Source organism: Dichotomopilus funicola, assembly GCF_033296635.1.
Source record: "Dichotomopilus funicola strain CBS 141.50 unplaced genomic scaffold C8A04scaffold_2, whole genome shotgun sequence".
Taxonomy (NCBI): Eukaryota; Fungi; Ascomycota; class Sordariomycetes; order Sordariales; family Chaetomiaceae; genus Dichotomopilus; species Dichotomopilus funicola.
This window is the reverse complement of record NW_026944023.1, coordinates 176205-188894: the sequence shown is the minus strand read 5'-3', so window position 1 is coordinate 188894 and position 12690 is coordinate 176205. Positions and strand designations below refer to the sequence as shown.

At 52.4% G+C, this 12690-nt stretch overlaps 4 protein-coding genes across 4 annotated transcripts; 3 read left to right on the top strand and 1 right to left on the bottom strand.

Annotated features, from left to right (window-relative positions):
- Nucleotides 1-182: 182 nt before the first annotated feature.
- Nucleotides 183-894, top strand: C8A04DRAFT_24178 (uncharacterized protein; the record flags this gene model as incomplete). Its single annotated transcript, XM_062779012.1, has 2 exons — nucleotides 183-248; nucleotides 316-894. The coding sequence occupies 2 exons, from the start codon at nucleotides 183-185 to the stop codon at nucleotides 892-894; spliced, it is 645 nt and encodes a 214-aa protein (XP_062641002.1).
- Nucleotides 895-1238: 344 nt separating this feature from the next.
- Nucleotides 1239-2261, top strand: C8A04DRAFT_24177 (uncharacterized protein; the record flags this gene model as incomplete). Its single annotated transcript, XM_062779011.1, has 4 exons — nucleotides 1239-1338; nucleotides 1479-1725; nucleotides 1790-2020; nucleotides 2081-2261. 4 exons carry the CDS (start codon nucleotides 1239-1241, stop codon nucleotides 2259-2261), a joined length of 759 nt encoding a protein of 252 aa, XP_062641001.1.
- Nucleotides 2262-8115: 5854 nt separating this feature from the next.
- On the top strand, nucleotides 8116-8703 carry C8A04DRAFT_33792 (uncharacterized protein; the record flags this gene model as incomplete). The annotated part of the gene is made up of 3 exons (XM_062782603.1): nucleotides 8116-8173; nucleotides 8264-8580; nucleotides 8644-8703. The coding sequence occupies 3 exons, from the start codon at nucleotides 8116-8118 to the stop codon at nucleotides 8701-8703; spliced, it is 435 nt and encodes a 144-aa protein (XP_062641000.1).
- A 2867-nt stretch (nucleotides 8704-11570) lies between these two features.
- On the bottom strand, nucleotides 11571-12442 carry C8A04DRAFT_24174 (ribosome maturation protein; the record flags this gene model as incomplete). Its single annotated transcript, XM_062779010.1, has 3 exons — nucleotides 11571-11627; nucleotides 12075-12198; nucleotides 12279-12442. 3 exons carry the CDS (start codon nucleotides 12440-12442, stop codon nucleotides 11571-11573), a joined length of 345 nt encoding a protein of 114 aa, XP_062640999.1.
- Between the last annotated feature and the right edge of the window lie 248 nt (nucleotides 12443-12690).

Genomic DNA, 12690 nt, shown 5'->3' with positions numbered 1-12690 from the left:
CGAGTCCATTAGGCTCGAATAACCTCCACTTGTCGTCCCCCGACCGTTTGAAGGCCGAAACACAACTCTACCGCGTCCCGGCCTTGAACAACCGATCGCCAACGAAAGCTCGAAACATCAGACAAAAGCGTCGCAACCCAGGAAACCGGACCCCGGCAGACCCCTAGTGGACCCTCAACACCATGGTTCCACTGCCATTATTCAAACTTGCCTCGCTGCTCGTGCGACACGTCTCCAAATATGGCGCGGTTAGCATGCTCCTCTTTCAAGGAATAAGACATTTCCAGTACTAACCGCGCTCGGCTGCTACTACAGAACCACATCAAACACCAAGCACACGAACACCCACGATTCCGGGCGTTTGCCGCCCGTTACGGGCAACTGATGCACCAGATCAACATGCGGATGTCAGTCGCCGTATTACGAAACACGGATGCGGAGCAACGAGCAAAAGAGAAAGCAGAAGTGCCAACGGTGAAAACGGAGGAACAAGTGAAGAAGGAGGAGGAGCTCAAAGCCAAATACGGGACGACGGCCAAGGACGTAATAAAGAAAGTACCAGTCAGCGTATGGAAGCGCAAGTTCCGGCCACTGCCGGAGGACAAGGCGGTCGACCTCTTCGCCGACGTGATCGGCGACGCTTTCATCCTGGCCGTTGCGGGTGGGCTAATCACGTACGAGTACTGGAGATCATCACAGAAGCCGGATAAGAACAAAGAGATGATCGAGGACCTGCAGAAGAGAATAGACGATCTGAGGATAAGAGAAGAAGAGTTGGAAACCAAGGAGCGCGCGCAACAGGAGAGGCTGCAGTTGATTGAGGAAGCATTGAGGGCATTCAAGGATCCCAAAACAAAGCAGCCCCTTTTAGCGACGCCCACCGCGGTAGCCTAATCCTTTGGCTGCCGTTATGACCTCGGAATATCGATTTCAACACCTAGACGAGGTGCTCATCGCTGGTTCTGGATGGCTCCACGGAACCGTCGGGGAGATGCTTGTCCGCACGACGATAGAACGTTCCAACCCCCTTTATTTGTGGGGCCAGAGGTACAACATACGGGTTTATGTCGGTCAACTTTCAAGGGCTAGAGATATGAGTTTATGAGGAAGGCGCAAAGGACATTTGATTTCAGCGCACAAACCCATCTCCCAACAAATTTAACAAATCTGGATAGAAACGATACCCATGAGAATACAAATAGATCACATCTCACATTCGATTTTCGAAAGAAAATACCATGGACTCCTCGAGTGGTGAACCTGCAGTGAATTTTATCTGCACAAGTCTGAGGCAACGCCCCATGTGGGCAGCAACCGCAGTTGAGCTGATCCAGTTTGGTAGAGGACGGTGGAAAGGTACAAAACCAAGAAGCATACAAAACGAGACCCAGAAAAAGAAACAAGAGAAAGATAAAAAAAAACGGGCAATGAAATTGTGGAACAATAAACACCATAGTAGCTAACCAACAAGACTACAGAAACGACTCTCGGGACTCATGATGTCGCTCTAAGTATCCCGAACGCTCAAACCGGTGCCGTTGATCCCTACTATTTCCTACTTCTCTCCCCGGAAGACCTCCTCAAACCGCCCACAATTCCCCGAATCCAACACCTCCACCGCCTCACCAGCGGTCGCCATGCGGGCCTTGTCTTCTCCCTCCGACCCCAAGGGCCCGGAGATACCGTCCAGCCTGCCATGCAGCCGTTCATGGAACTGCACATCGAGTAAGGGACCTACCTATCCAACACAATTATAACATCCACACTAATCACACCTCCTACAAAAAAGGCTCCTAACCAACAACTGCCTCCTCCCCATCATCCCTGTCCCACCGTTTGCCCCTGATCCAGACTCGGGAAGCACAAACGCGGCCACCGTCACGGCCGCTCAACTAGACGCCGCCCTCCAGACCTTCCGAACATCACTCAGCGCTTCGCGTGCCGCCGCTGCCGCTGTAGACGGAGTAAACGCCAAGCATGACCTGCTTCCCCAGGCCACTACCCTGGCTATTGCGAACGGGTCTGCCAATTCCAGAGCCGGTCGAGCAAATATGTGGGTAAAAGGTCAAGCTAACAACAGCAAGCCGGTTGGGATGTCCCCGCAAGCCGTGGAGGCGGTGAGTAACCGGTGGATGAGTATGAGAGAGATGGTGTGGGAGATGTCGATGCAGAATGGGCGGATGGTAGTGAGCGAGGCTGTGGGAGCGAGGGAGGGGGGGGGGTTGGTGGGATTCTGGGACTACGAGTTTGCTACCAGCTAAGGGTATCTTTGCAGAGGGTAAAACCGTGTTGCTAAAAGGTTACGACCAAGTGACTAGGCTCACCCATTGCACGTTTGAGCTTGGTTTTTGGTGGTTGTTGATCCGAAAAATAATTAGTCAGTTTCGAAGCCACAAGGCTGGAGGGAAGGGGTGAGAACGAGCTCTGTGCTACCCAGAAGGCCAACGGCGCGGTTGTGGTTCGGCCTGGCGGTTAAATCCCCGTTCGGCCTCGTTGCCGGCCTCAACGCACGTCTCTCCTTCTCCAGTCATGCATCTTACAATCTCCCAGATCTGAGACGCTGTGTGACAGAAGCCGCACTGACACACGTGTTCTTCTCACCACAGAGGTTTGACGCGCCAGTTTGGCCGCGGCAATCACCAACGAAGAGCCTCGCTTACGCACACATGGCACATGGCGATTTCGTTAGTGCTTCTGGGCGGTCGTGATTTGGCCGCATATGTGGACCGGCGCTGAATTGTTCATGCTAGGGGGCCCAATGACACGCCCAATACTGCTAAATTTAACTGCAGAGGACCATGGTTCGCGAAGCATTATTTCCTCTTCTCCCTTTTCCCGATCTTGGTGGATGATCGACGTGGTTGGATCGAGCGTTGGGAAAATGACAAACTGCGTTAGCTCTTTGTGGATGGAAGAAGACATTATTATTCTGAACCCTTGTGATCCGGTGAAGAGTTGTTTGTTCCAATGCTGCCGAGTACAACATGCGCAGCCACAGCTGAGCCAGACTTGACCACGGGTAACGTTAGTGTACATGTGGCCCATATACTACATGTGCACGGGCCTAGAAGCGCAAGAGCCACACCGCGGCGCACCTCGCGACCGCGAGGACAAGCAGGCTGTGATCCAGAGATAACTCGTAAACAATCGTCAGATCTGAACTCCAGCCCAACCTTGTCAACATCCCTCTGACACATCCCTTTGTCAGTCCCATCCATCGTATACAAAGTGCATCAATTCTGTTAACATTTCACTACCATATTAACATCATCCGTTCTGATGGCTTTACGACAGCCGGATTTCGCGCGAGCTTCTGCAAGTTTGACGGATGCCGCCCAAGAGCTAGCGCTCTGCGCCAACCTGCCCGTTGTGATACACGGGCAGAACATCATCAACGCCATCAATGCCCTTCGTGTTCAGATGCAGCAACAGATGCAGCAGAACCACGAAGAGATGCAGCAGAACCACCAACAGGTGCAACAGCAGATACAGCAAATGCAGCAACAGATGCAACAGCAGACGCAGCAAATTAGAGGGCTAACTACAGAAATTAAAGCGAGGTGAGTAAGACAGGTTAGAACTGGTCTATAAAATCTAAGCACAAACCTAATTAACATCTACATTTTCACAGGGACGCAAACAACCATGCACGACTTACGAACAACGTACTCGTAAAGAAGGCGGACTAGCCCCTTGAGTCTCTCCGCTCAATTATAATTGGAAACCCGATTCCTGGGTTTCCCGAAACCCTGAATGATCTTAGGACGTTAACTCGTAAGCATAAGTATCCCTGCTAGAACGGTTCCCATACCTAGATCTAACATATGGCCTATTAGCTATTCAAGCAAATGAGATCCTGCAGCACCTGGGCGAAAATATGGGACAAGATGAACTCACGCTTAAAAGAGAGCGAATCAAAGCTTTGTGTGGCCTTGTTACATTTTAGAGTTTTATGGTTGGTGCCGGTCTCCATTACGGGACCAGCGCCATGGGGAAGGACTTGGGTTTCGCGATTATGGGCTGCAATTGAGACAGCAATATGCAGGCATTCCAGGTTGCGCCGAAAGGCCAGACCTGGGCTCGCTGTGGCCAAAAAAAGCGGCAGTGCTACGGACTAGTCTGAGCGCACTACGCCGTGGACTCTCTTGACGATGTTGTCGTCGAGAGATGCGAGGGCATGAAGCACAAGGGTGACCTGAACGACGACCAGTAGGCAATGGTAGTTAAGTAGTATTTAGATGCCCTCCCCCACCCTAGAGTGGTAGGGGAGGGCCAGACTATAACTACCAGAGGGAGGTCTCGATGCCTTGGCTATATTCGTACCTTGAGTACAATCCATTAACAGCCGATGATTGATATACTGTTTTTCTTCTTTTTTCACTTTTTGATGTATTATTCTTTCCTCTTTTTTCTCTTTTTTGATGTACTATTTTTTTCTCTTCTTTCGCTTTCTTAGTTTATTCTTTTTGGTTTTTTTTTTCACTTTTGTGGAAAAGTAAGTTATCCAGGGTCTTGGTCTGCCGCTTTTTTTTAGCCACAGCGAGTCACCATCGGAGAAGGCGAAAATCAAAAATAAACTTATCTTTTTCTTCAACTCCCAGCGTCAAGAATAGAATGAGAACGGATGCAAGAGGCGTTTCGCGAAAGCGAATGTGGTGAGCTTGGTACAAAAATAGCTGTGATCCGCTCCGCTGCATCAATCAGCCCATCGTGGTCAGGTGCAAGAAAATGGAGGGATTGCCAAGAGACAGTGCGAAAAGCCCCGCCGACCGCTTTTGCTGGCGAGGTCACTCTTGGGTCTGATTGGACCAGAAATAACGAGCCAAAGCGAATCCACCAATGGCGGACGGAGACCAGCCGCGGGAAAAGGCGGGGCTCGCTAGTGTTCTTTCTTCGATCGAAGATTGCGACTTTCAGCAAGGAAAACCGTTCGATGTGCATATGCAGGCTTGACGGAGGCTGGGAACGGGCCGGCGGACACCAGTGCCATGGGAAAGGACTTGGGTTTCGCGATCATGAGCTGCAATTGAGACAGCAATATGCATTCATTCCGGATTGCGCCGAAAAGATAAACCTAGGGAAGACGGACACGGTGATGTGAAGATTCAATTTCTTCTCATGGTTGATCAAGTTCTTATCAGCATGCTGATTGCTGCTGGTTGTTGATGTTCTCCCGCTCAACAAGTCCGTCTCAGCGAGCATCAAACCCTTGGCGTCTGGGGCTGACAACAAGCTCGAGGGGTTCAGCCCCAGGCCTTCCTCACGTGCGTGCGCTGGACAGTCCGCTGTTTACCAGGAGATTATCACGTGTGGTAGACGGAAGGTCAAGGAATAAAATTAGCGAGGTGGGCATGAACAACTCCGCGTCTGCGCCGTCAGAGACAAGCGCGGCCAACTTCGTCAACATGTCGATAGCTTGATGTGAGTAGAATTAAGCAGCGGGTTGCCCTGGCGCGACCCGCGACAGACCCGCCGCTCAAGCGGGCCAGCGGGAGCACGGCAGCGTGCGTGAGCGAGCATCCCTACCCTGCTCGAGAAGGCGGCGTTGCCAAGACCTGTGGACCGTCCCGGCCTCCTCAAACGGCTTCTGCTTCAGCAAGCCGCCGGATGAGCGGGATCGGGTCTCAGAATTCTCCCTGTGGCTTGTTCGATGCTCCAGGCGCTGGAAAAGTGCCAAAGTGGAAAACGAAAGGCAATAGAGTTGTGGCTCCTCGTCGAGACAAGTAAAAATTGGCCGCGTCCCGCTAACGGGGTTTGCTCCCGCCTCGCATCGATCTATTGCTTGCAGACGGCAGCAAACAGAGCCGAGAGGGGTTATTATTGAGTGCCATTTCCCCCATGGAACTGTGTGCGGCGTGCAGGTACGACGCAACTCTCCCGCCTGGGAGCAAGAGGATTTCCTGTACGATTTGGCAGGAGCAGCCTTGGGAAACAAACCGCATTGTCACTTGCGGCCGACGAAGCGCAGGGCGTTGACAGGTGAGAACATGCTCAACAAGGGTCCGTCGTAAGTGGGGAGTGATGCAAGGGACCCCAGCTCCAGACGCAGAGACAGCGGCAGACCGGGATCTGATTGGCTGACCCTGCACTGTTGCCGCCCTCGGCACACACCAATCACGCCTTCCAGACAGTGTCTCTGTTCTCCCACGCTTGCCAGAAGAAGCCCACCAAGCTCATGACTTCCTTTCCAAACTCAGCTCCAGGTCGGCACCCACGCACTCCCAAAATGAGTTCTTTTGTCGGTCTGCCAATTCTTGAGGCGATCGGCCATTTCCCCAGTTGCCCTCAAACAACGCATTGGTCAAGAGAAAAGTGGAAAAAAAGGGAAGGGGAAATAAGCAGCGGGTCACAGGCCGCCAGTTGTGGCCTTCGAGCGATCGAAGAAGAAAATCCAGGGTTACGCAACGCGCATCCGTTTAACCACCCGTACCGCTCTGGGCAGCGGCCGAGATTTGCCTTGAGTTTGAGTGAAGACCGTCCATCAGACAAGAGAACAGCAACTGGACGCTTGGGCGACAGGCACGGAGGGTCTGTCCGCCCCGCAGTTTTTGAGCATCCCGTCGCTGGTCTGTCTCTTGGGGCCGAGAGGGGCTGGGGTGAGCACCCCTGTTTCCGTCTCTTTTTTCTGCTTCGCGAGCCGCCACCCCTGCCCCCAGAGGCCCAGCAACCTCCCGTCGCTGGCGGCGCTGCTGCGAATGCGGGGGACGAGAGTGGTTCGCAGTCGCTTGCGAAGAGACGCCGAGGCGGCCCCGGCCGTGGCTGATTTCTGCTCATGACACAGATCACGCTTCCATTCGCGCGCTCTCCCTCTTCATCGACCAGCAAATCGGACGCCTCGTTCTCACCTCTGAACGAGTTACTGCGTATTCTTTTCCTTTGGGGTTGACGTCTTCGTCTGACAGGGGGGCCGCCGTCGAAAAGTTCCGGGGAGGGCTCCACTCTTGACTTACACCAAAGGAGCTCGCTTCCCGCGCAGGGTCCCCTCCGAGACAAGGCCGCTCGCTGAACTCCCACCCACTCACACACACACTTCACACTCACACACACCTCGGACGTTCTGGGCGCAACACACCCCGGCACCCTCTTAAAACTCACAGGGACCCGGATGTTTGGGCGATCAAGCATCCGTCCCCGCTCTGTCCCGACTTCACTTCCATACTCAAACGCCTCACGCTTCAACCCTCGACGCCCCAACTCTCTTCTCCTACTTCACCCCTCCCTTTAGAAACGACGAGCCTGTCTGATCTCCATCGCGCCTTAATGCGAGGCCTGCCCCAGCCTCACACCTAGCACCAAACCTGACAGCACCAAGACCTCCCCTCGCCAAACTGGAGCTTCGTCTGATTCAAGAGATTCGCCTCCTTTCCCTCAGTGTCCGGCATACCCATGGCCGCTTAGTCTTGGATCCGACGAAACCGTCAAACAGGCCCTGGAACAGAAAATCACCCCGTCAATGCTCGCCCGGATGCCTTCTGTGCTAGTAGACAGGATCACCCGAACTTGGTTCTGGCACGAACATCCCCCAGCACCAGACTTCAGACCCGAGACACAAGCACAACCCGGACTGGCCATCTGATACACGAGCTTCCGGACTCCGGCGCACGCCCTTCAGGGCGAGTGCCATACTCCGTCCCACCCCCCACTCTCTCCCCTTACAACGGCCGAGACGGGGGACCCAATATCAACTCAACACCGCCCTGCTAGCCGTGGGCGATCCAATCCACCGGGAATCCCTCTGCCTCTCAATTCTTTCCTTCGTCGTCGCCGCTGGTCGATAACCCTCTTTCATATCGACCATCTTCTTTTCTTCCATTGGATACTGGCACCTCTTGATCGCCAATCCACTCGCAGGTCCGGAACCTCGCCTTCTTTCTCTCTCTTCGACATTTTACGTTGTATTATTATTCTACTTCCATTTTTTTCACCCGTTATTCCTTTCCGACGCACCGCATCTTTTTCCTCTCCCCGGCGCCCTAGAATTCTCCAGGACCATTAATCGAGTGACGGGAGCGGTATCTTGAGACAGCGTGCTTTAGACACGGCAAGAGACAGGAACTCTAAAGGAAAGGACTCGGAGTCATTATTGGGAAAGGAATCGACGTTCTAGCCGGGATCATGGGAAGGCTTATCAAGAACCACTTGGCGAGGCTCATTGTGCTTGCCGCGGGACTTTGTAAGTGTCATCACGCCTCATGAGGTCATGAAGAGAAGATTGGGACAGTGAAGTACCTACGAGAGGAGGTATGCTAATACATACCTTCAGACCAAGTCGCTGCTGCGTTCGAAGGGTTCTTCTGGCCCAAGATCTTTTGGGATTTCGCCACAAAGACGCTCGATCCAGCCGTCAAACCAATACCAGTCCTCCAGACGATCAATCTAGTCTTCGGCCTCATCCTACTCGCCTGGGAATGGCCGCTAAGCTTCCTAGCCGGCTCCAGCCTCCATCGCAGCCTCGAGGCACGCCTCGCCTTCCTACCGCTGACCGCCCTTGCTGCTGCGCTACTGTACCAGGGCACCAACGCCGCCATCTACCAAATGATTGGGTTGGGTGTCTACTTTTGGGCTTACAGTGAAGGAGAGGTGAGCTTGCACTATTCAAAGCCTCGAATTTTCTTAGGGGCCATTACTTATTGTGAGAAACAGATGATCTGCGCGAAGCCATGGACTCTACCACAAAGGACAACGTCGGGGCCGCGCGTATAAAACAACGGCCGCGAACCACATGTCGATACACACACAACTGACATGTAAATATTCATTGCCGCCCGCATCTCTCCTACCTCGCCGCCTCCCACGACCTCGCGATTCCTCATACACGACTTCGACTATCCGGTCTACGTACGCCTCAACCGAGCCAGCTGCAAAGACAACCCACGGTACGCCAACGGTTCGGATGACGACGACGACGGAGCCGGGCCTGTCATGCCACCCCAGAGTGAAGGATGTGCCTTGAGTGGGAGGAAGCTGGAAAAGATGCCGTACATGAGGCGCCCACAAAACCGAAAATACGGACCCCACGTTCTGCTCATAGCGATGGAAAAGAACGTTTCTTTTTTGGTCATCTTGTTTTTCTACTTTTTTCTTGTCTCATTTTCTCTTGATGTTTATACCAGCATTTTCTTCTTGTTTACTTTTCTATTATTTTTTTCGTTGTTTCTTCAGCATGATGGAACGCCTTACCCGTAGAGTAGGCTTGGGACCGACCCGCCAGACGGAAAGGGCAGCTAACGCATGGGAAAACAAAGGCGGATTCGAAGCCCCGATGGACCGATGGACCGATGACCCGTGATGAGAGACGAAGCTGGGAGGGGAGATGTATATGTTCGCTAGGAGTGGGAGAAGGGAATTTTGCTAGGACGTGGGAAATGGTTCCATCGCGGATCTGACCATTGACCTGGCTACGAGCAAGGAAGAAAGAGACTGTCTTGCGACGGCACAGTCCGCTCGGCAAGCAGATGAAGCAGAAGCAGTGGGAGTGCTTGTTGCACATAATACAAACACAGTTAAATCACTATGAGGTCCCAATCTTGACTCCTCCCCAAGCCGTCACGCCTACCCCGGAGAAGAAAAAAAACAAAGGCACCCGCAGTGTCATACCCCATTTCTCGCTTCGCCGAAAAGAAAAAATCTCACTTATCATCTCCAGGGGCTTTTTTGGTCGAAACACCGTTCAGCGTCAGACGGTTTATGCAATCTCGAAACTCCAAAACACCCCCCTGAAACTCCACTATCGTGCAGAACGGTCCAGCCCAAACTCCCAGCCCCACAAACACCAAAGGTAGACAGACAGACAAGATCCCAGGAGCCCAGTTACTGGCATGGCTTGGCATAGCTTGCTGTTTTCACTACAATATGTGTGCGTGTATTACAAGGACTAACCTGCGTCGACGACAACATCCCAGCCGGTATGACCCTGCTGACTGAGTCGTGACAGGCAAAGCTTGCGAATAGGGCGGGCGGGCATGTACATACAGTACCGATGTCTGGACAATAAAAAAAAATACAAAATAATAACATAAATGGTTAAGCAAAAGATCAAAACAACCCCCTATCTCGGGAAGATAAAAACGCCCAATACTTTTCCAGAATGCTTCGACGCAAAGGTGAATCGAATGGATGGATGATACAACGTCGGAGATGTTAACCGAGATCCAAAATTAACCTACCCTTCCATAGTATTCAGAGCCTCCCCTCGCGGCAAATGATACCAGCACTTTGTTAGGCCTAAAAGCTAATGTAGTAGAACCACACATTATCCAATCTCACGTGGTATTTTTATTTTTATTTCCTGTCCGGCAAGCGCTGTATGGTGGATGGATGGATGGATGGATGCCTGAAGAGTGGGTGATGGATGGGTGGGTGGGTGGTACTGGTAGCGGTAAGCGCCGGCCACCCGGGTCTCGAGTTACAAGGACAGCGGACTCTTCCTTGTTTAGGTAGCATGTGTGAAAAGGAAACTTGATAACCAAGCGGCGAACGGTAAAAAGGGGGAGTTTATGTGATTTGTTATAAGCCGCGGCGGGTGGGGGCTATATGTCTTTCTTGGGAGAAGGTGGTTAAACAATTGGTAACTAACGTGGTGACAAGTCGATCAGTAAGGTGGGTGAATTAGAGACGGAAAACGATGCAGAGACCTTGTGTGTTTCTTTCGCCATGTTCGGTTTGTTCATTTGCAACCCCTTCCCCTTCCCCTTCCCCTTCCTCCTCCTCACTCCTACTCTTCACTCCGTCATGGTGGGATCAAAATGTTCCCTCTTGATTACCGTCATTCCCATACCTATATAACTGGCCATCTCCCCAAGACACTAGGCTGTCTGCCCGTGATCACTGGACAACGTATGCCTAGGTAGCTGCCCCTTAACATCTATCACCCTCCGGTCCTCGCCATCCTCTTATCGGAGTGCCGAAGTTGTCGTCAATCGTCCCTCTCCTAGTCCGAGACAAAAGAGACACGCAGCCAAAAAGTACACAAGCTCCGGGCGTCTGCAATAGGCCGGCGATATGTGGCGTAAACCAAAGGCAAACATCAGGTGTTACATAACACATGGCTCACCCAAGAAACAGTTTCCACCGCTGCGGCTAGCTGAGCCAGCCGAAACGCAAAAGCATTTTCCCACGCGCACAGGTAAAAGTGAAGATTTGGGGAAACGAGCCGGTTGGTCACTCATGTCGTGTTACGGACAACCTAAAACTAGTTATAGGGTGTGCTACCACTGAACGGGCCGGGTCGAGATCGGGACCGATGAGACAGTGACGAAGGACAAGTGCCGTATTTCGACGGACTCGGTCCCTTCGTGCCCGCTAGTTCACCTCTAGCCCAAGCCCGCAACCGCCCTGTGATACTACACTTGTGTCGTGCCATAACGCCAGGACCCAGTCTCATGCCTATGCTCCGAGCCCCGAGCTGTCTCTACCAGGACAGTCCAACCCAGTCCCATCCATCATCAGTCACCCACAGCAGTGGTAGGTGATGATGCTCAAACTCCACGCTCAAGACAAAAGAGACATCCGGAATTGGTGGCCAATACTACAGGGCGCACGCGTGGGGATATTCGATCATGTGGCTAGATCTAGCGGGTGCCGTATACCCCGTTAGAATCGTTCTTGGGACCTTGGCGCTCCGGCATCTATGTATCATGTCCGTTAGCATCAGCTTACTCTTGATGAAAGAAAAAAGGGGACAAGTAAGCAAAAGCTGCACATCTCGCTTGATGGCTCCGGGATCGGGTCTGATCTACGACCACCTTCAGCGGCCGACTCGGAAGCCCCCACAATAGGCGATACGGCATGGGTGAGGCCCAGCACAAGCGCGGGCCGTTTCGTGAGCCGCTTGGCCCGGGCTCTCTCTCTTTTCATGCTGTGCCTTGGGGTCACAAGCGGCTAAGTGGCGCTACCCGAGCGCCCGAGAGATCAGCCCGGTGGCGTAGTAGTGGCCAACCACTTGAGGTCACCGCGTTGGACAAAAGCTTGGGGGCGGAAGTCATAGCTCCTGAGAATAACACGACGAAAATAGAGGGACTCGAAAAAGAAAACAAAAAGGGAAAAAAAAATTAGCATAGTGGAGAATGACATACCTGAACCTCTTGCAGCGTTCCTCCCTCCAGAATCTTCAACACGACATCGTCATCAACAGACGTACCAAACTCGTTCTCTAGTGTTGACTTGGATGCGCCATCCAGTAGGCCCGTCGTGCTCTGTCTAATGGCGAAGATCGTCAGTTTAGAATCCAAATATGTATTAAGTGGGACGTAAAACAAAAGGACAACTGTATGACGTACTTCCCGGTGGTAAACACCTTGAACGACGACACAACCTGGGCGAGGGGGATCGACTTGTCTTCGCGCCACTTCTCGTAGTCCTCGACGCTGTCAAGAAAGATCGCGAAGACCTCGTCGGCGCCCTTGTAAAAAAGCTTGGCTTGGTTGGTCTCTCCGCGAGCCATTTTGGCGGTGTTTGGAAAGGAGAAAAGTGTTGGTTTGAAGTAGGTAGGTATAGCTTGATTGGGTCACTCGATGGAAATTCGAGTGGGCGTAGAATTCGTGAGATATGTCTCTGAGTGTATTCGTAATTCGTAAATCGCAGAGAATGGTATGTTTCAGTCGTGGATGTTGCGGTGTTCACAAAGTTCAAGTGGTTCGAATTGATTGAAGTTGAAGAATACAAGAGCTAGGAACGAAGCTCCCTCTGAGT